Source organism: Electrona antarctica, assembly GCF_951216825.1.
Source record: "Electrona antarctica genome assembly, chromosome: 24".
Classification (NCBI taxonomy): Eukaryota; Metazoa; Chordata; class Actinopteri; order Myctophiformes; family Myctophidae; genus Electrona; species Electrona antarctica.
In genome coordinates this window covers 26,075,006-26,096,988 of record NC_136803.1, presented here as the reverse complement: position 1 = coordinate 26,096,988, position 21,983 = coordinate 26,075,006, and the positions used below count along the sequence as shown (strand labels likewise).

Genomic DNA, 21,983 nt, shown 5'->3' with positions numbered 1-21,983 from the left:
GTGCGGACATGCCACTTTTTCACTCTGTTGTCAAGTAAACAAATATGTCAAAATTGTGCAGTCCTTCTGTTGAACAGCCAACGGTTATCAACGTGAACCCTATTATCGATTTTGTTGAGCAGGTTTGTATATTTGCTCTCCTCCATTTTCTCCTCCCTTCTATAGTATACCAACAATCTTTGGTACCGCATACAAACTCTGCTGTGAGTGATATGTATCTGCCATTTTCACCAAATATGTTCCTGTTATGGCCGACGACATGCCCAGAAGAATAGTGGACACTAGAGTTGAACAGGGACCATGATTCACATCTCAGGGGACATTAATTAAATAAATGCTTCTTGTGGCGTTAACATATTCATGACCGTTGACCGTCTCCCACTGCTCTGCTCAAAATCCATGAATGGACAAACTCTTCATCACCATGTGCCAATATGATGCCGACCACATCTCACTTAATGATAATTATCGTTTGTTTTTTTTTAACACGGAAATGTCACTCGAGTTCAATGAAAGGCCTTTGTGTTTTCAATGAATATTCAGTAGAAATGGATTGTAGATTAAATGTAATCATAGAAAATAAATTTTATATAATATTGATTCGTTTCTGTACCAATACATTTACCACAAATCATTTGATTGGAAATGAATGCCCACATGTCTATTAAAGGCCAAACAGACCAGCTATACTGTTAACCCATTTTGGGTGTTAGCATTATGGTGTTAGCATTATGTTATGCTTTAGTTATTGAAAAATAGCAGACCTGCAAGCTCGTAGCGCGCCACCAAGTGGCGCGCTACGAGCTTGTAGGTCTGCTATTTTTGAAAAATCAAAGAACATAGCTTTTTCAGAAAACTGTCAGGATGTAGAAGACCTTTTTAGAATCTGATCTCAGGTCAAAATGGGTTAAACATCTGGTGCTAAGGTAAAGTTCTACTACTTGGGTGTCATATAGGACTCCAAACTGATCCAAACTGATCCAATGGCTGATCGATAAATATTACAATATCTTTATTCTATTTTTGGTAACGTCCATTTCATTGTATGTCAAAATCCAGAGCAGAATGACAGTTGTATGCTCAAAAAGACGCACACGATGTGAGAGATTTGTCCTTCATGGATTTAGATGCAAGTTTAAGACAAAACATCTGCACAAAAAAAAAGAAACATAAAATGCATTGACAGATTTTAAGAAAATGAAACAAAACCACCACAGGTTAGCTACTTAACAGCAAATCAAATATAGAAATACTTTTATTTAAACATAATCCCACTTTACACCAACACAAAATTAAATGTTTCCCCAACAGGTTCTGAAATTGTTCTGTTGAAGTGAGATATTGACTTATTAATATAATCACTTTTATAGTCTTTCTCAATAAAGACATTATTGTAAGTGACCACAACCAGAGCAGCTTTAACTGGCAATACATAACAATCATGATAGTGCATAATATAATAATAAATACGAAAAAAAAATGTCTTGAAGTGTGTGTGTATATACAGTATATATATGAGTACACCAACGTTTTATGTTATAAATGTTTAGTATGGGTCCCCAGCATGTAGAAACTGCCGGATGCTAACTTGCATATGTTGAGCAATTTTCAATATGTGACCATACCATTAACAACCTATAGAAGGCAAAATATTCAAAATTTCATCATGCTTTATGTAGCATGTGACATGTCAAACTAGGGGGTTTTCATGATGCTGAATCCATTTCAAACATTATTTAAAAAAACAAAAAACACTCATTGGGCTTAAAACGGCCATGCCCACTTGCCCAAATGTGCTGACATCATCACATTTGTAATGACGGCATTGACAAATGCCAAATTGCTCAACATATGCAAGTTAGCATCTGTCAGTTTCTCCATGCTGGGGACCCATACTCAACATTTCTAATATAAAACCTTGGTGTACTCAACATGTTCGGGTTCACAATGGGGCTCTATGGGCTGGCTACTAGACTAATGTGGAATGTTGCAAGTATGCATAGATGTCTTGTGTGGTATGTGATATTAATAACAAAGGTTTTCTAAATGATTCAGAGAATATCTACAAGTTAACAACACGCCGCAAAGTGCAGAACTTTGTGCGTTTGTAGATCTGCTTTTTTTTGTGTGTGTGCCTATAATGACATGCCCAATAAAAAAGGTTAACCCATTCTGGGCGGGAACCCCTTTTGGTGTTTTAACTAAGCATTATATAATATTTTAGCTATTGAAAAATAGCAGATCTACAAGCTCATAGCGCGCCACCGAGTGGCGCGCTACGAGCTTGTAGGTCTGCTATTTTTGAAAAATCGTAAAAATGCGGCACAAATATTTGAATATATATTCTTAGAGTGAACGTTTGTTTTTATTTCGACGTCAGGCCTAAATTTAAAGTGGTTGGACTGAAATGGAATCTCACGGTAGGCTTGAATCCAGTCCTTCAAGTTGTCACAGAACCCGTTTAAAAGGAAGCATTTAATTTGATGCATATCATTGTGCTTCTGAGGTGTAAAAACAAAAGCTTGCACTCATCCACTCCCTTCTATTTCTCCTTCTAAAGCCTAGCAATTATTCAGCCTAAGACTGTAGTCTTATAATCTAAAAGGCCAGAGTGTGGGCGCTAGTGCTAATCCCCATTGTTAGTTAGCTTGCACAGTATCTGAATTAGGAACAAGATTAAAGGGACACTTCACCCTTTTTGCAAAAAAATATATGTTAATGGCGTTTAGGAGCTTTAGAACACTTTCCTGGGGGTCTTTATGTGTGTAATATGTGGTTTTAGATATTTTAGATTCTAGCAGTGAGCCCGGTGTCTCTGATGTCATGGACACTGGGCTCACTTACTTCCTGGACTACATGTTGTCTCAGTAAGACAGCTCTCCCCTATCCACAAGGAGGAGCAGTGCACCAAAGCATTATGGGAATTGTAGTCCAGGAAGGAAGTGAGCCCAGTGTCGATGACATCAAAGACACTGGGCTCACTGCTAAACTCTAAAATATCTAAAACCACATATTACACACAAAGACCCCCAGGAAAGTGTTCTAAAGCTTCTAAACGTCATTAACATATATTGTTTTGCAAAAAGGGTGAAGTGTCCCTTTAACAGTTAACAGCATGTCTAAGCAAAGCATGCAGATCTAGACATTGGCTATAATCATGGCTGCTCTCCTAGCATTAAAACCAAATCACTGCAGGAAAATACCTCGCCAGTTTGCCAGAGTGTAGGAACTGTAGGAAGCGATAGTGAGAACACTCAATGGCAACACTGCAAGATGTTCGATGGCGCGCACTTTCTGCGGCAGATTCTGCAGTGCCTATTTGGATTGCTCCCCTCATTTTCTGGGATTACTCGAGAAAATCAAGTCATGGTTCAAATTCAAGTAGCTGTAAAAAACATCAAAACGTGGTAGGGGATTTGTTTGTTTGTTTGTTTTCTTTATTTTTTTTTCTGAGCCAGGACAATGTTTTTTTTTTTAGTTGGATTCTTCATAAACTGCCATTTCTTTGCTCAGAAAATGCTAAATATATATATAACCTCAAAACAGTTCTGCAAGATAAAGCATGGGTACATTCGGAACAGTTTCAGTCCTATGTAAACAAGGGAAATGTGAAAAGAATAGTAGAACAAAAACAAAGTGCTGTTCACTCATCCCTGACTGTCAAAGTGGAACCTTTGTTATGGCTGAGGTTAGCTAAGGCCGAAAAGCTCATGGAAAAAAATAAAATAAAATAATACAGTAGTCATTTACAATGTTTTCCCTGACTTTGGAATACATTTTTATTACATGAAACGTGTCATGGTAATTTGGATTAAAATGAGAGCTAGAAATAAAAGTATTAATATTAATACAATAATTATTAGTATTGATAAGAGCCTTGTGAATGTCTACACTAAGTCTACACAAGTTTAACCCATTTTGGGCGGGAACCCTTTTTGGTGTTAGCATTATGTTATGCTTTAGCTATTGAAAAATAGCAGATCTACAAGCTCATAGCGCGCCTCTAGGTCTGCTATTTTTGAAAAATTGTGAAAATATTTATTTCAGAAAACTGGAGTGTAATGGCTCAGTAAGGTTGTAAGGGAAGTGGTTCATTTAAGCTTCTAGATAGATCGTTTTAGTTTGTTCTTTAAGTATTGACACAAAAAAAAGATGCCTAGATTATAATGCTGTGTTAAAAAGCAAGTGAAATTGAAATATGTAAATCAGTACTGTAGGTTAATTAATAGCTAGTTATTAACTAGACCTGTTGTTTTGTCATTCTATCATTGCAAAGTATCTACTTATATAATGAATGTTACCAAACGACAAAAGACCAAGGCATGAATATGATATTATGGTTGTTTAATGCTTTGGGAACAGAATTACGGAATCTCACTCACAAATCTCACTCACAAAATACATTGTCTTTGAGTTTTTAATTTTGTACTGTTTGTGAGTTTGTGAGTCTGCTATTAAACTATTGTCAGTTGAGAACGCTTAGCATAGTATTTGAAAGCAGAATTAATGAATCACTCAAAGCTTTATGATTATGACTTGGCTTAAACAAATAGTGTCTAATTTCATTATTATTTGATGTCATATTTAAGCAGTAAGAAAGGAAAGAGGCCGCACAGCTTGTAGTCACGATGCCATAAACTTTATTTTTCCAACGTTTCGGCAAACAGGTTGCCTTCTTCAGGGTATGTACCCTGAGGAAGTCAACCTGTTTGCCGAAACGTTGGAGCTGTGCGGCCTCTTTCCTTTCTTAGTCAAAGTTTTATCTCCTGCGGTCAGCACCTCCCCACTACTGGTGTGCGCTCCTACCTTTTTGTTTGTTCGGATATTTAAGCAGTAAAGCATGACAGGCTACTGTAATAGAGCATCCACTCTAGATAACCAGGTACAGGACAAACTGGAAATCAGCAGAAAGTCAGCGCACTGCTAATTTGCTCTCACTGTTTATATGAAGTGTTTCGATCACGTCTGGATCTTCACCGGGATGATCAGAACATTGAACAAGCCCACTATCGCTGTTCACCTTTAGATGTTATATAATGATATATATTTACAGTAATGTTTAATGGCCTGGAGTGAGAATTTTTTTTATAAAACGGTAACTACTAACTACACATCCCGATTGAAACTGAACATTGAATATTGAACTTTATATTTTCTACAAGGAAGTACGGTGGTAGACCCCCGACTGCCTGCACAAAGACGCTGGTTGCAACCTTTTACATTTATATTAGTCGTCCTTTGCCGTTTCCACATACTGGCATTACAAAATGTCCTTAAAAACCACACCTTTTAAAGCGGTTTGAAGATTTGAAACTACACCTTTAACCCCCATGGTTAATCAATTTCTGCAGCTGTGCATGTCCATCCTTTTTAAGGTTGATTGTACCACCAGGGACATTGCTGTATCCACTCCTCCATAGTTAACCCATTTTGGGCGGGAATATGCTTTAGCTATTGAAAAATACCAGATCTACAAGCTCATAGCACGCCACCAAGTGGCGCGCTACGAGCTTGTAGATCTGCTATTTTTGAAAAATCGTAAAAATGTGGCAAAAATCTTTGAATATATATTCTTTCAGAGCGAACGTTTTTTTTATTTTGACGTCATGCCTAAATGAGTTAAACAACAGAGGTTGTTCATCTTAAAGGGGAATTCCAAACTAGATGGCTTTCTTACCTTTATTTGTAGTTGTTACGTCCCCACCAAAGAGGTCCAGGTGTTATTTTGTGCAAATTTCCCCTACCATAAGCCCTCAATGAATTGCATTGAATTGAATGGGGCTATGGGGTGTTATGCTAATTCGCTTATTTCCATCGCTCAAAAATCATTTTTCTTAATATATCCTCTCTTCATAATGTAAATAGTATCCCAAGCGGCACACTTATTTCGATGGAAATAAGCGAATTAGCACAAAAACCCAACCCCCATTGAGGGTTTTATATTAGGGGAAATAGCCAACAATGCACTTTTGCACAATATAACACCTGGACCTCTTTGGTGGGGACGTAACAACTACAAATAAAGGTAAGAAAGCCTTCTAGTATGGAATTCTCCTTTAAACTTTGTTGTAGATTTCACCTTGGTCTACATTTAGCACCCTAAAAGGTTTTTCTTAGCCATGGAGAGATATGGAACTCTTACAGACAAAGACATAAGAGTTCCAAGTCCCATTTGTGAATCTCCAAAACAGACCTGGGATTTTTTTAATTGACTGCCATTAAAAAAGAAACAAAAAAAAAACATGAGCTTCTCTGCCTTAGCGTCAATGCTACCTCCTTATTACATGCGGCAGGTGGGAACTAATTATCTATTCTAAAGCTGTCAAAGAAAACTGAATTATACACACAAATTATTTATACTAACTAACTAAACTACAAACACAACTCGCTTATTACAATTAATTTAAGGTGAGCAGGTTTGAAAAGGAGCATGGTTCAAATGCATATTTCTTGTGGGAATATCCTTGAAGACTATATAAATGTAAGATAAGTTAAATTAATGAATTCCACACGGATGAAAATGTAACCAATTAAATCTGCAATTAAAAATGTAAAAAGAAATGCATGGGAAATATTTTGGATACTAGCCCATGGTGAGAGAACTTTCGTATTTGTTTTCGTAAACTGAAAACTCAGAAACTAGACTTTTTTTCCCTTTTTTTTTTTACGTACAGGAATCGATTCTTAGAATTCAAGTGTCTCCAGTTTTAATGATATCTGAATAAGCAGGTCAAAGTGGAGATTTCCAAACTTTTTGTAACTTTACATTTTACTCATTTACTCACATTATTTTTTTATTCTTGATGTCTCACAAATTCCTATAGGCAATGTAATGATGGCTTATAGGCTCTCAACAATACATTGAAAACAAGTAGTTTTACTCATTTGTGGTAATGAAATAATTATCAAATACATATTTCCAGGGACCAAATGTGCTGTATAATGACGGACGTGCAGAAACTGTGTTTTAGCAGTCAGATACTTTTACCTAATTTCTGAAATGGCCACAACACTGAATGGGGAAGAAATCTTGCATTTGACCCATGTCCTGTCAAACAGCAACACCGATATATATTGAACTAAAACAGAGACAATAAACCAACAAACTTTAGAAACAAACAAGCTACGTTTAGAAATGACAACCACAGCAACAATTGTATTGATGAGGGTATCTGTGTAGTGCTTTGGAAGACTATAGCAAAAGCCTGTGAAAGCATTTCTGATAATATAACATCCTCCCTCGCTCTCAAGGAGGAGCCTGAGGAGCTCTGCGTGTTAAGATTTGTAACCCCCCCGCCCCCCCACAACACACGAAATATATAAATGAGCTTAAGGACTAGTCACAGCCCGGGCCAAATCCTTACAGACCTCAATTTGGTGGAAAGGCCCCAGGCCCCTAAGCGCCATATTTGTACTACAAAGCCATCTACAGTAGCTTGATCCAAAGTGGCAACTAAGCACAGATTAACTGTAAAGGGCGGTAAAGTGGCGTTCACACCACGCACGATAACTAGAATGATAATTTTAAAATATGCTTAGAAGTCGTTCGTAACTGAAATGGATGGCTTGGGACAACAACACTACGACTACAGCGACGACAAATAATATCGTTTGTATCAAGTGTTTTTTCTGAAAGATAGAAACATTGACAGCCTAGGACAGCCGCAACTATATGTCCTCCTTATAATTAGGACATAATAATTAATATACTGTATTTGGATCAAATTCGCTATAGGAGATTAACCCTATGCAAACAATAGGTGGCATTGTGTGACGTTTTCTGCCATTCTTATAGATACTGCTTGTTTGTTTTTACACATATGTTTACTTTTTATACATAATTATTATAACCTAAATATTAATATATTTTATTTTGTTTCTTTTTTCTTTTTTTTCAATCCGACATTTAGGTTATTGGACTCGCCTTTACTTATTACTATTGGAAAGTCCCTCTGGAAGGAACCCGTTTTGTTGTTTTAACTAAGCAATAGTAAGCATTACGTTGTACTTTAGCTATTGAAAAATAGCAGATCTACAAGCTCATAGCGCGCCGCGCTATGAGCTTGTAGGTCTGCTATTTTTTTTAAATCGTAAAAATGCAGCACAAATCTTTGAATATATATTCTTTCAGAGCGAACATTTATTTTTATTTCGACGTCAGGCCTAAATGGGTTAATAAATATTAGAATTTCATATATACTGTATATCGACACTAAAGACTGGAAAGTAGTACTGGACTGAACCCGTGTGTACGAGATTCCCTCTATATCACAATACCATTGTTGCTGTGGAGTCAGAGTCAGGCCATAACATGGTATATAGGGTGTGGTGTGTCTGTTGGGACAGAAAGAAAGGAGACAGACTCTGGGGGGTACTTACTGCGGCTTAGCGCCCTGCAACAAGAGGGCCTTGATACACTCCATGCTACCTGCCCGGGCTGCCTTGTGGATGGGGGTCTCACCCACATAATCCTGAAGACAAAGACAATGCAACAAACAAAGTAGAGGTGCTTTAGAGCAGGGGTTCTCAACCCGTGGGTCTCGACCCCTCGGGGGGTCGCCAAATTATATTGGGGGGTCCCCAAATTATTAAAAAAAAACTGAATGCAACTGAATAGCTGGAAATGGAAATAGTGCATGCATCAACTTTCCTTAATGATTATATCTGGTTTCAGTATTCATTTATGATATATTTTCTCTATTAATATGGTTATTTTTGCAGTCAGTTTGTATTGGGGGTGCGGAGAGGGGTCGGGGCGGGGGTCGCGAGACATGGCCAAAGCATTTCTGGGGGTCCCCGGCCAAAAAACGTTGAGAACCCCCGCTTTAGAGCACTGAATCCACTGGGTTTGTGGAACCCATTTGTGGGTCACACGGACCAATTTCTTTTGGTTCCCCTTATTTTTTTGATTCCTACATTTTTGTTTTTAATGATTATTATATGAAAACGTTTTCAAAACACATTCCCCCCAAAAAAGCAAAACATGAATTAAAAACCAAAATTCAATGGATTGGTCTCAGTAATTTCATGAAGAAATCAACAAAAAAAATAAAGAAAGAAATTCCATAAATTAGAAAACAAATGTTTAAGAAGAAAATAGCCGATCTACAAGCTCACAACGAGGTGCGAAGCGACACATTGTGAGCTTTTAGGATCTGCTGATTTCACTAGTTTGGGTCTCGGGCAAAGATCTAATTTAAAAATATTTAATGAATTTTGCAATAAAATACATAGTCGCATCCCTATCAACCAATTAAATGTAAAGGTTTGCTTAACCCATTTTGGGCGGGAACCCCTTTTGGTGTTTTAACTAAGCATTATGTTATACTTTAGCTATTGAAAAATAGCAGATCTACAAGCTCATAGAGCGCCACCGAGTGGCGCGCTACGAGCTTCTAGGTCTGCTATTTTTTTTAAATCGTCAAAATGTGGCGCAAATCTTTGAATATATATTATTACAGAGTGATCATTTTAACTCATATCTTTGCTTCTGGGGAGATCCCTGGAACAACATATTTTCAGATGGAGGCATATTACATATCATTTTTGGGGTCCTTGACATGAAATATTGAGCACCACTGATACAGAAACATAAGGTTTTTCAGAAAACTGTCAGGATTTTGAAGACATTTTTTTCAAGCCTAAATGGGTTAAGAATGGCTGTCAGCGCCAAATGTTAATAATGCAAAATTCTTCGCTTAATTAACTCGCTTTACTCTCTTTTCAGCACCCACTGCTCCGTTTGGCCTTTCCAACAGCACCTAATTGTGTAAATCAGGGATGTGAAATGCTGACATGAAGACGAGGACTCGGAGACATGGATTTGAATTGCAAAGCGAAGGACGAGAAAGTGTGTCTGCTCGACTTTGTGCTAGCTCTTACTTTTACAGTTCTAAATCCTGAACGTGTCGCTAAACATTTACAGTTTCTGAATCCCAACTGTGGAAATCTCATCTCAGAGCATAAACAGATTGGTTCTGAATGTCTTACAGATCCCGTCTCAAATGATCCACACGGAGCAGCTCCATATACTTTATAGGTATACCTGGAATTAAAAAACACTCACTAAAACTCTCGGTTGTCGGGGGACCAGATGGACGGTATAAAAACATATCACATAGTTTTTCACTGCAACTATTTATTAACAGATGGGGAAGCATTCGTGGAGTCGGTTGCCAGTGTGTCAACTGCCGCTGAGAGAGAGCAGAAAGCATCTTAACCCATTTTGGGCGGGAACCCCTTTTGGTGTGGCACTGCCGCGCTATGAATGGGTTAATCTTAGTAGAGTAAGTAGACGATTCTGCAGAGAATATTCCAGAGCCTAGAGCGGTGCCACTAGAAGATGTTGTAGTAGTAATTTGATAAAGTAAGCGACAGGTGATGATGACAATCATTTCTACAATAATGTGTAGACTCAAGTCGCCCTTTGATGAGCTCTGGGCGTGTGACAACAACGTCTACTCTCCGCTGCTTGGGTCTACGAGGCTGAAGCTGTGCAGCGTTTGCTCGTTAAAACAAAATGTTTACAATGCAGATGAAAGCGAAGGATAGTCATAAGATAACCAACAGTGGCATTAACTTGGCTGGAGGATAATGTGACGGCATAAAAGGAGGAATGCTAAGAAAAGGGCCTGATTTATGCAAAATGAGGAACGGTATAGACCAGAGTCTAGACTAGTCTATAAAATAGGTACTATAGACCGGGGGGTCTTCAACAGGGGTCGGTCCTCAGATTTACTACAGGGGGGTCCACCAAATATTTGCGTAATGGGGGAATGTTTGCCGAAAATAGCAGATCCGCAAGCTCACCTCGCCTCTGCTGTTTTCTGAGAGCTGGTGTAGACTAGAGGGTGAAAGAGAAAACCAGGTACAGAGCCAACATTCAATATGGAACAACATATTTTCAGACGGGGGTCGGCGGCCAAATACATATATTTGTGGGGGTCCTTCCTTGACATGAAAATGTTTGAGAACCACTGACAGTTTTTTCAGAAAACTGTCAGGATTTAGAAGACATTTGTAGAATCGTCCTCAGGTCTAAATGGGCGAACGAGACTGTCCTTGACCATGAGAGTTACATAAATTAAATTCGATGTCCTATGAGTGATGTTTCCGTTTTACATCTCTTGTCTGGAAGGGTCAGAGGAAATAGCTCGGCCCGTGATAAGGACGCCCTGAACTCTTCAGCCCCGCTCCTCCGCGATGAGCTCCCCTCCATTCACACCCAGAACTCAACACATATATTAGTTGGCACGTTCACTTGGCTTATCTGCCCCGGAGCCACCATTCTGCTGCGCTGTTGGTAGCTGGAATGTAGGTCAGCCTGCACACTTCTACTGAGAACCAAATCTCGGAGAAATCTGAGATGCGGTCACCGTAAATGCTGCAACTATCAATTATTTTCTTGGCGATAATTCTATCGATTACCTTTCCAATCCCTCGAATAATAATCGAGAATTCGTTTTTAAAAAAAAAATTATATCATTTATCTTATTTGTATTTATTTATTGGCAAGTCAACACATCAACTATGTTCTTTTAATAATCGACTAAAATCGATTGGTCTGATTAATCACCCAAGTGTGAAATTGTTTGAACATTTTCACGCTCATAATATAGGGTCACAAAGTGGCAAAATGGTCACAGACCTATTGGGACTCTGCAGTCCATTTACGGCTAATTTGAGAGAAAATAAATACATATTACATACATTTCAAAATGTCCCTTCGATACAAATTACGTCCGAGTGTGGCTCCGCTTCACCTCACACGTCACTCCCCCGCATCAACAGTAAATAAACCCAGTCTCATCATGGCTCCATTGATTATTAATTATATGCCAATAGTGAGCCCACTATTGGCATATAATTAATAATCAATGGAGGTTAAACCAACCTTGGGGAAAGAGCAGTTGCGCATGTTTGCCCCTGCATAATTACGACATGAAATATGTCGTTAGAAGCCGTGGGACAGGCTTAACCCATTTTGGGCGGGAACCCCCTTTTGGTGTTTTAAGCATTATGTTTTAAGCATTATGTTATACTTTAGCTGTTGAAAAATAGCAGATCTACAAGCTCATATATATTATATATATATATATATATATATATATTCTTTCAGAGCGAATGTTTTTAACTACATTTTTTGCTTCGGGGGGGGGGACGGGGGGGGGGACCTGGAACAACATATTTTGAGATGGGGGTCCACGGCCGAATACGCATAATTCTAGGGGTCCTTGACATGAAATAGTTTGAGAACCACTGACATAAAAACATAGGTTTTTTCAGAAAACTGTTAGGATTTAGAAGACATTTTGTAGAATCGTCCTCGGGTCTAAATGGGTTAAGTAGAGGGTTACGCAGCTGTGACCTACTAATCCGATTTCCATGTAAAGAGCTTCCTCTCTACATCCATTTCCAACGAGAGGTCACAGACTTGCCGCCGGACGTCCCGCTGAGCTGATGTGGACTGTGTCTGACAGCTGACAACGCTCACAGTGTTGATCATTTTACACTTGGTTGCTGAAAATAGCAGATCTACGTGACGCGCTGTGAGCTTGTAGATCGGCTATTTTCAGCAAGTGTAAAATTAGCCATTACGACGGCATCAAGGCCCGCCAAAATACATCTGAGTCGACTAAATCAACTGCCGATTTAGTCAAGTAAAATCTTATGATATTTAGTCGACTAAAACTAGACTAAACACTAAAACATTCCAGGTGACTAAAATGTGACTAAGACTAGAAAACTATTCAAGAGACTATGACTAAAACTCAAATCAAAATGTGCCGTAGGAGTTGCATTACATTTTGTTCGACACGGTTCACGCTGACACAGATGGCCCACGGTCACATACATTGTACGAAAACAGTTTTACTTGTGGATAGAAAATTAAAACTAGCAAGGTCAAATCATTAAATCCTTATATTATAGAACGGTTTAACCCATTTTGGGCGGGAACCCCTTTTGGTGTTAGCATTATGTTATGCTTTAGCTATTGAAAAATAGCAGATCTACAAGCTCATAGCGCACCACCGAGTGGCGCGCTACGAGCTTGTAGGTCTGCTATTTTTGAAAAATCGAAGAACGACTGACATAGAAACATAGCTTTTTCAGAAAACTGTCAGGATGTAGAAGACATTTTTAGAATCTGATCTCAGGTCAAAACTTCTTGGTAACTGGTCTTGCATGCACATTCTAAAATCATTGCTACAGCGATGAGATCTTTCCAAATGGAACTATTGAAGTTTTAGACATATTGAGATCTGCATATTAAACTGGTGAAATTAATACTACATATTGCAAAGTAAATATTGCAATGTTGTGAACCCTACATTCTAGTCTGGCAATGCACTTGTAAACTGAGATGTTTCATGAAGTCAACAGCAGCCGTATATAGTCATCTTATTTGACTTTCAGAACCACAAACCATTCCTCAGTTTGTCTGTTTCTTGGTCATAAATACCGTAAACCGCCAAAATCACTGCTGCCAACTTGGTAATTAATAGCTAGCTACTTGCCAAAATAATTGGCAGATGTAAGAAAAGGCTTAACCATGTCCATATGGGATCTGATATTTTATTTTAAGATTTCAGTATAGTTGCTAAAGGGCAAAATGGAGTCTATGTAACTATGTTTACCCATTTAAATCCCATGTTTCTATACGTCAGTCGTTCTCAAACATTTTCATGTCAAGGACCCCCAAAAATATATGTAATTGGCCGCCGACCCCCATCTGAAAATATGTTGTTCCAGGAACCCCTCAGAAGCGAAGATTTGAGTTAAAAACGTTCGCTCTGAAAGAATATATATTCAAAGATTTGCGCCGCATTTTCACAATTTTTCAAAAATAGCAGACCTACAAGCTCGTAGCGCGCCACTCGGTGGCGCGCTATGAGCTTGTAGGTCTGCTATTTTTCAATAGCTAAAGTGTAACATAATGCTTAAAACACCAAAAGGGGTTCCCGCCCAAAATGGGTTAACCATGTCCATAATTTATGGGATCTGATATTTTATTTTAGATTTCGGGTCAAAATGGAGTATTTGCATGTACAGAAAAATGCACATAGTTACACATTACCATCAAAAGAAAAAATGCAAGAAAGCCAACGGCTTATTTCCATTGCAGTCCCTTAGTTAAAAATGAAACACAACAATGAATGTGTATGAGTGTATGAGTGAGCGTGTCCATGTGAGTGTTTTAGGAATGTGTTATATAATAATTATTATGTTATTATTATTATTAGTTTGTTTTTGTGTGTGTGTGCGCGTGTGTGTGTGTGTGTGTGTGTGTGTGTGTGTGTGTGTGTGTGTGTGTGTGTGTTTCTCGTGTGAGTGCGTATGCGTGCGTGTGCCTATATATATATGTGTACACAAGAGACAGGGAGACGGAGAGTAGACCCACCTGTCTGTTGACGTCAGCCCCGGCCTGCAGCAGCCAAAGCACGCACTCTGGGTGACCCCCGAAGGCAGCGATGTGTGCCGGCGTCTGCGCAAACTTGGTGGTGACTGCGTTCACCTCGCAGCCCACCTGCACCAGGCGCATGACACACTCCAGCTGCAGTGGAACAATATGTTTGAGAAACAAACAAAACAAGTGGAACACAGTGAGACGATGGAGGAAGAAGCTGGTGGCTGGTGGCGAATGCAGAATTCTGCAGCACGGCTCAAAATCAATTAACTCATTTAGACCTGAGAAAAGATTCTACGAATGCCTTCTAAATCCTGATAGTTTTCTGAAAATCGATGTTTCTATCATGTCAGTTTTTCATGCCCAGGACCCCGCAAAGAAAATTTATTTGGCCCGCCGACCCCCATCTGAAAATATGTTGTTCCAGGGACACCCCCAGAAGCAAAGATTTGAGTTAAAAACGTCTGAAAGAATATATATTCAAAGATTTGCGACGCACATTTTCACGATTTAAAAGAAATAGCAGACCTACAAGCTCGTAGCGCGGCACTCGGTGCTGCGCTACGAGCTTGTAGATCTGCTATTTTTCAATAGCTAAAGTATAACACAATGCTTAAAAACACCAAGGGGGTTCCCGTCCAGAATGGATTAAAAGGCTCCACTGCGTGTTGAGAGAAGAGAGAGCACAGCAGCACGCATCCGTTATCGATTCGTCATAGATTGTGTCACACGGCAGCAGTCTATTTAGCAAACCGCTGCCAGTGACATTTCATATCATCCGTGCTGCAGTCGGGTCACAGGAGCTACTGTACGCGTGACTGTATAACAATAGCTGAAGCAGAATGTGTGTAATTTGGGGCTAATACACTACACTTCAGTATCACCAATGTAATCTACAATAAGGTTATTGTATTACAGAGGCCATCCTGCAGCGACCAATTGCAAGTTGCCACCGTTGTTGACAGAGTTCAAATACCCATGAATCACTTTTCCAATGGGTTCCCGCCCAAGGTACAGTCCTATAGACACTGCCACTCCCCGAGTCATCTGGCGGGACCTACCACTTCCCACGCAAACATGCACACCGTATCTTTTTATAAACCAGGCCGACTGACTACCTTTCTTTTCTTTACATATATAGTGCCATAAAAGAAAACATTTGCCCCCAAGCAAGGGCAATGGCATTTTAAAGCAGTAAGGGTGAAACACAGGAGAGGTGCAGGTAAGAATAGAGAGATCAGAATAAAATACATATTAATACTTAATACAAGTCTGTCAATAGACATCTGCACGATGCATGAATACATTTATAGATTATGTGGGAACGCCTACTGAGTGGCAAAAAAGTACTTTCTGGCCTTGACAGCCCATACATAGAAACAGAAAAGTCCTATCCGATTGCATTAAGCAACGTTAAACAAAGCTAAACTCACTTTGCCACTCGAATTGACACTCACTTTATGCATGCGCATACCCTCTATTGTCAATGGATATACAGACTAACAACAGTGTACTTAACTGTATATGAAACTGAAATGTACACTGTCGAACAAAATGTCCTTTGTGCTGGTCTCTTGTGTGACAGTGAATGAACGTTGTCACACCTATAACTCTCTCCCCATTTCCCTCTCTCCTCTCCATCTTCTGCCTCGTTTTCACTCAGTAAACGAGACCATGGCGTGAAACGTGCTACACATACATATAAGATAAGTTCAGCAAAAGAAACAACTTTCAAACACAAAATAACGAGCATCCTCCGTTTGTTGTGCTGAATTGCTGATGAGCCAAACTGCCAAAACAGAATCATGAAAAACGAGATGGGGGCTCACAGCTCACTTTAAAATGCTCAAATTGTATTCACAGCACAGCGGCAACGTGCAACGTTTCGACCTTGCGGTCTTTTTCGGTGTCTGTGGACATGATGGGCATGTGTACACAGGTACAGAGTAGACACACACTAGTACACACCCTTCTGTCTGTCTTCTCTACCCTCGCCACTGTGCCACGGCTAACATGCATGCTGATTCAAGTGGACTTGTGAAAACTACTAGTATTATAGCTTTCATCTCACTTCACTTTTTTCTTCTTTCTTCAATGCCAAAATTGCCAATGTCAGTCATGAGCATGCTGGATCTGTTTTAACCCATTCTGGGCGGGAACACCTTTTGGTGTTTTAACTAAGCATTATGTTATACTTTAGCTATTGAAAAATAGCTCATAGCGCGCCACCGAGTGGCGCGCTACGAGCTTGTTTTAGGTCTGCTATTTTTTTTTAATCGTGATAATGCGGCACAGATCTTTGAATATATATTCTTTCAGAAGACTTTTTTTTTTTTTTATTCGACGTCAGGCCTGAACCCAAGCAGCATTGCATCCCTAATCGGGGGGGGGGGGACATTCGACGAAATGTTCAGCTCTACAAGCACGGGCCAAGTACAGAACCGACCCCAGTCCACTAATTATTAGTTATTAAGTTAAGCCTTGCCCTTTATTTTACTGCATATATAGCCCTGTATTGACAGTGTATTCCTTCATGCCTCTAAATGTGGGGAGTCAGGAATCTATAAATAATGCAAAACACTAACATTGTGTTGTTGATTAAGGATTTGAAATGTAAATGTATTCTTGGGACTCGACTTGAGTGACTTGACAGGAAGATTTATTTTTTGGTTTGTTTATTTGTTTCTCCCTCAAACAATATATGCCCTTTATAACATAATCCCAGTCACAACATGCATTTAGGAGTGTAATTTATGGCCGAGCAATCATGGATAATATATAGCTACGAGTGGCTGTAGCTGAGTGGGTAGGGCAGAGGCCGTCTGGGAATCGGAAAGGTCGCACATTCGACTCTCGGGTCGCCAAATCTACATGGCAAAGTAACCCTGACTGAGCAAGACCCTTAACCCATTCTGGCGGGAACCCCTTTTGGTGTTTTAACTAAGCATTATGTTATACTTTAGCTATTGAAAAATAGCTGATCTACAAGCTCATAGCGCCGCTATGAGCTTGTAGATCAGCTATTGATAGCGTGCCACCGAGTGGCACGCTACGAGCTTGTAGGTCTGCTATTTTTGAAAAATCGTAAAAATGCGGCACAAATCTTTGAATATATATTCTTTCAGAGCGAACTTTTTTTTATTTCGACGTCAGGCCTAAACCCCTAAAAGCTGCCCAAGGTGTCCATCAATCTAAGAGCCATCTGAGCAGCCATCTGCTGAGCGAATGCAGAAAGGTAATTTGAGACCAGTAAATACTAAATAGTAATTAAAAAAACAATTTCCTTTCAATAATTGAGTACTACAGACAAATAACAGTCCAAATTCTGACCCCTCAAAAAGGCCTCGTTGTCATGACCCCCTTATCCATCATTTATACATTATGGATAGTGTGGACTTAAACTGTTATCCGTCTATAATACTCAATTCAATAAACAAAGAAAAATCTTAAAATTCTGAAATTGTGATATAGGCCTACGGCTACTGTACGTAGGTCTACCCTCTCCATCCTCTGCCACGTCACTGGCCATGCAGGCCAAAACTAATGCTGCACAGCCAGCCTGCCTCACACACACCCACACATATTTTCAAAGTCCAGATGCACTAGTCTAGTCTAGTGAGAGAACAGAAGGGGTTAAGTAACCCAACACGGGGCAGGCACCGTGCCAAGGCAAACTGGACTGTTTGTGTTTTTTATGATCTTGGCTCAGATTCTGTCAGGACAGGAGGAGGAGGAGGCTGGGCCTCCTGGGCTGTTTATATATTTGACTTGCGCGCCTGGGCGCTCATTGGTTACAGCCCAACAGCCAACCAAAAGCTCCGAAACAACATCATAAAACAAGGAGAAGGAAGGAGGAAAGGGGAGGAAAAAAAACCTGCTGTAAATCATTATCCATCATAAATAAATAGACCCAAAGAGCTGTTAGTTAGTTGGCGCCCAATTCAATGAAAAGCTGCGCCGAAAACGTATTAGCTTTGCGTCAACAAAACACGTGCATTGTCTCTTTTGTAACAAATAAATAAATAACTGGTGTGATCTCAACTAGTCGCGTCGAGAGACGCGCTGATAGCTTGTAGATCTGTTCATTTATTTATTTTTGGCTAACATCTACATGTAGCACTAGCAGCCTTTATTATAAATAATAATAGGCTAATAAATAATAATAATAAATAATAATAGCCCTACCTTTCCAAAATGCGCGGCCCAGTGGATGGGGCTCCATCCGTAGACGGAGTCCTCGGCGTTGAGGTGCGCGGTGTCCGTGCAGCGCTGCAGCAGCGCGCACAGGGCGCCCACGTCCCCGTCCCTGCACGCGCGGTGGAGAGGGAAACGCACGTTCAGGATCTCCTCGTTGGAGAAGCCCGCGGACTCCAGTCCGACGACGGACATGACTAATACAAAACAAAGAATGTACACGAACACAATATGATAACGACTCTCTCTCTCTCTCAGCTTCTTTGTGTGTGTGGCTGGTCTCTGTCTCTCTCTCTCTCTCTTCTCTTCCCCCCCGGCCAGAGTGATGGTGACTGGTTTCACCGGCGGCGTGCTCTGCTGCTCTGACTGTCTCCTGCTCTGAAATGAAAGAAAGACGCACACCGACCGTTGTTGTGTGTCATGTCCGCCAAGTTAAGAGGCCCGAGGCGAAGGAGGTTTCCGGTTGCGGACTTCAAAATAAACCCTATTGATTGATTGAAATATGTATTAACAGTTTGCAGAAGGGTTTTCGAGCAGTAACCAAACAGAATATGTTGTTTTCAGCCAGAAAACATTTCCCCAGTATGATCGGTTCAGTGTGAGTGTAGAGATTTAATACTAAATTTGAGTTCTGCGCCTGTATTTTGAAGGCTAAATGAAGCCACTTCCCGTCGTGCTGTGCCTAGTTGTGGTGTAGTTGACTCGTCGGTTGGCTGTACTGTACATAGATAGGCTATACTGTATACACAAAGGAAGAGGAAAGGATGTGTGGTCCCCCAGTGGTGGAAAAACGACTCACTTATTTGTAATGTATCAGAAATACACTTTTACAAGTAAAGGTCTGGAATTCAAATTGACTTGAGTAAAAGTACAAAAGTATTTAGTATGTCAAAATGTAGCCTACTAAAAGTCGCCTACAAAAAATTAGAAAGTATACTCTCATGCAGTCTTTCAGAATGTCCCGAATATAACATCTTTGGCCGAATTGTAGTGGTTTGTATGTTTTGTAATAGGCTAATTAAAATATTCAAAGTAACTAAAACTAAGATTTTAAAATAATTGTAGGTGGAGTACTAAAAAATGGGAAATAATCCAGGAAAAGAAAAGAAAAGAAAAGAAAAGAAAAGAAAAGAAAAGAAACCAGATTTTTACTCAAATTAAGTAGCCGATACAGTAGGCTACTTGAGTACCATTACACCACTGGTGGTCCCCACTCAACTTCAGAGAAGGACAAATCCCGGAGTGGATTTCACTTGAGGGAAACGGCTTTGTCAAACATACAGTTTATAGGTTCATACCGCCGGTAGGCTACTTCATGTTTCATGTTTATTTATGGTGGCTCCGCCGCTCCTTAGTCCGGATCCGGATTTCTTAGTTTCAACCGACTCTGCGAATGAAAATTAATTATGTAGGCTTGTCAGACCAGACGTAATTTATCTCATTACATAACAGTTTTTAGTTACGCGTTGACCTATAGACTGCCTTTATTTGTGACCATAACTTTCTCAGTCATATAATAACGGAGACGGAATTGTATAAGCCCAGACCAGTAAACAATAACCCTAAAGGAGGAGATTTTTAAAACAGGCATTACTTTACTTGAGCATTTCAGTTATTTTTATAGCCTTGCCCTTCTTTTTACTCCACATTTCAGAAACATATGCCTATGTAGCATTGCGCGGAAGCGGGGTTTGAACCCGGGACTCCCATGCTCCCACTCGCCAGAGCAACGGGCAACCTTGCCCAGCACAGCACCTAAGCAATTATGGTAAATCTAGTCTAATATTTTATTTAAAGTTAAAAACAGAAGTAGCCTATGCTTAATTAATGCTGAAAATTCAGGTAATATGGCCTATGTGATTTATAAATCTCTCGAGACAGACTGACGCCTCCCAATTTTCTGTTATTATAGTTAATTATAGAGAAGAGTTGTGGGAAAACGCTAGACGATTTCGTTCGAATTATAAATATGACTCTACAAGGAGTCCCAATGTCCCATCCCACCCTTATACTCTAAGATCCCACCCCATGCCGTGATGACAGTTTTGACCTAGTGGAAATAGATGCTAAATCGTCTCATAATCCATAATAAAATAAATCACCATTAGCCCACTTATTTTGTGACGCATTAATAAAAACAACCACCATTAGCCCACTTCTAGTGACGCATTAAAACACCACAGACATGCTTCATAAGGACATAACATTACGTGAGCTCCTCCTCGGGACAATATGGGACAGGAACTAATGCTGCCATCTGCTGGTCACAATAAGCTTATACAAACTCCATCTAGCGATTCAGCACTCCCCTTGTCCTCTGCTAACATCTACTGGCCAATGTATAACACTACAGTGACTGTATAGGATCCTAATCGGTGTAGCCTATTTTCCTTCTTCTTGAACTAACAACTATACGCACAAAATATCAAGATAGTTAAAATGTTTTGGGAACAAAAGTAACAAAAAAAAATGTATCTATTGTACATTTGTTGTGCTGTTGCTTGTCTTAAATGAATGTTTATGAACCAAGGAAACAATAGATTTGTCTTTTAATGAATATTAAACAAAAGCTCAATGGCTCACTGAGATAATAGCCTACCTATGAAACAAGAGGTTGCAGGTTTGATTCCTTGCTCTAAACCTCAACATCTCGCCAAATTTTGGCATCAAATGTAAATTTTCTTCAAATATAAATCTGGCACTACATCACCAGTGTCACCACAATGGCATTTCTTAATTCTTTCTTATCAGGGCTCATATTCGTCTCAATGTTGACATTGTTACAGAGCAACCACAGCTCAATGGGTAGAGTGACTGCCCCGTAAGCACAATGTCAGAGGTTCAAGTCCTGGCTCTGACAGTGTGTCCCTTGTGATTGTGACAAGTCAAATGGCTTCAACATATGGCTCCAGCCCTGAATGGCTACCATTTAAAAAGGTCCTGGTGATTCAGTGAAGCAAAATGAAAAATCAGACTGAGCTTCAACAGAGAATTGAGGAGAAAATAAATCATAGTACAGTCAGCCTTATTTGATCTACAAGATGATCATTGGTAGTAGAATTGCCTCCCAAGCTGACTGGGACAGTTATTTCTCATCCAGTTAACTTTATGTATAGAGAACATTTACCACAACAGTTTTGTTGAGTAATTAATTGATTTTGATTGATTGAATACTTTATTGGCAGAAATGTAATCAGTACAGGGTACTGCCTTGCATGGTATCCCCCGGCATCGGTGTGTGAATGTGTGTGTGAATGGGTGAATGTAATGCATCCACAATCTATGTAAAGCACCTTGGATAAAGGCGCTATATAAATGCAACATTTACCAAGCCCCAAAGTATCATCTTTTACAACAGGAAGGATTTCTATTATGTATGTTT

At 39.6% G+C, this 21,983-nt stretch overlaps 1 protein-coding gene across 2 annotated transcripts in view; it reads right to left on the bottom strand.

Moving 5' to 3' along the window:
* ankrd10a (ankyrin repeat domain 10a) overlaps positions 1 to 21,983 on the bottom strand; it is a 37,702-nt gene that overhangs the window by 8,532 nt on the left and 7,187 nt on the right. The window contains exons 2-4 of one of the 2 annotated variants that reach the window (XM_079495786.1): positions 18,593 to 18,974; positions 14,402 to 14,554; positions 8,380 to 8,471 (exon numbers count right to left, since the gene is read on the bottom strand). In XM_079495786.1, coding sequence (XP_079351912.1) covers positions 8,380 to 8,471; positions 14,402 to 14,554; positions 18,593 to 18,796 — 449 coding nt within the window. In that variant the 5' untranslated portion in view covers positions 18,797 to 18,974. The remainder of the gene's footprint in view (positions 1 to 8,379; positions 8,472 to 14,401; positions 14,555 to 18,592; positions 18,975 to 21,983) is intronic. The other variant, XM_079495787.1, reaches the window with a different exon arrangement.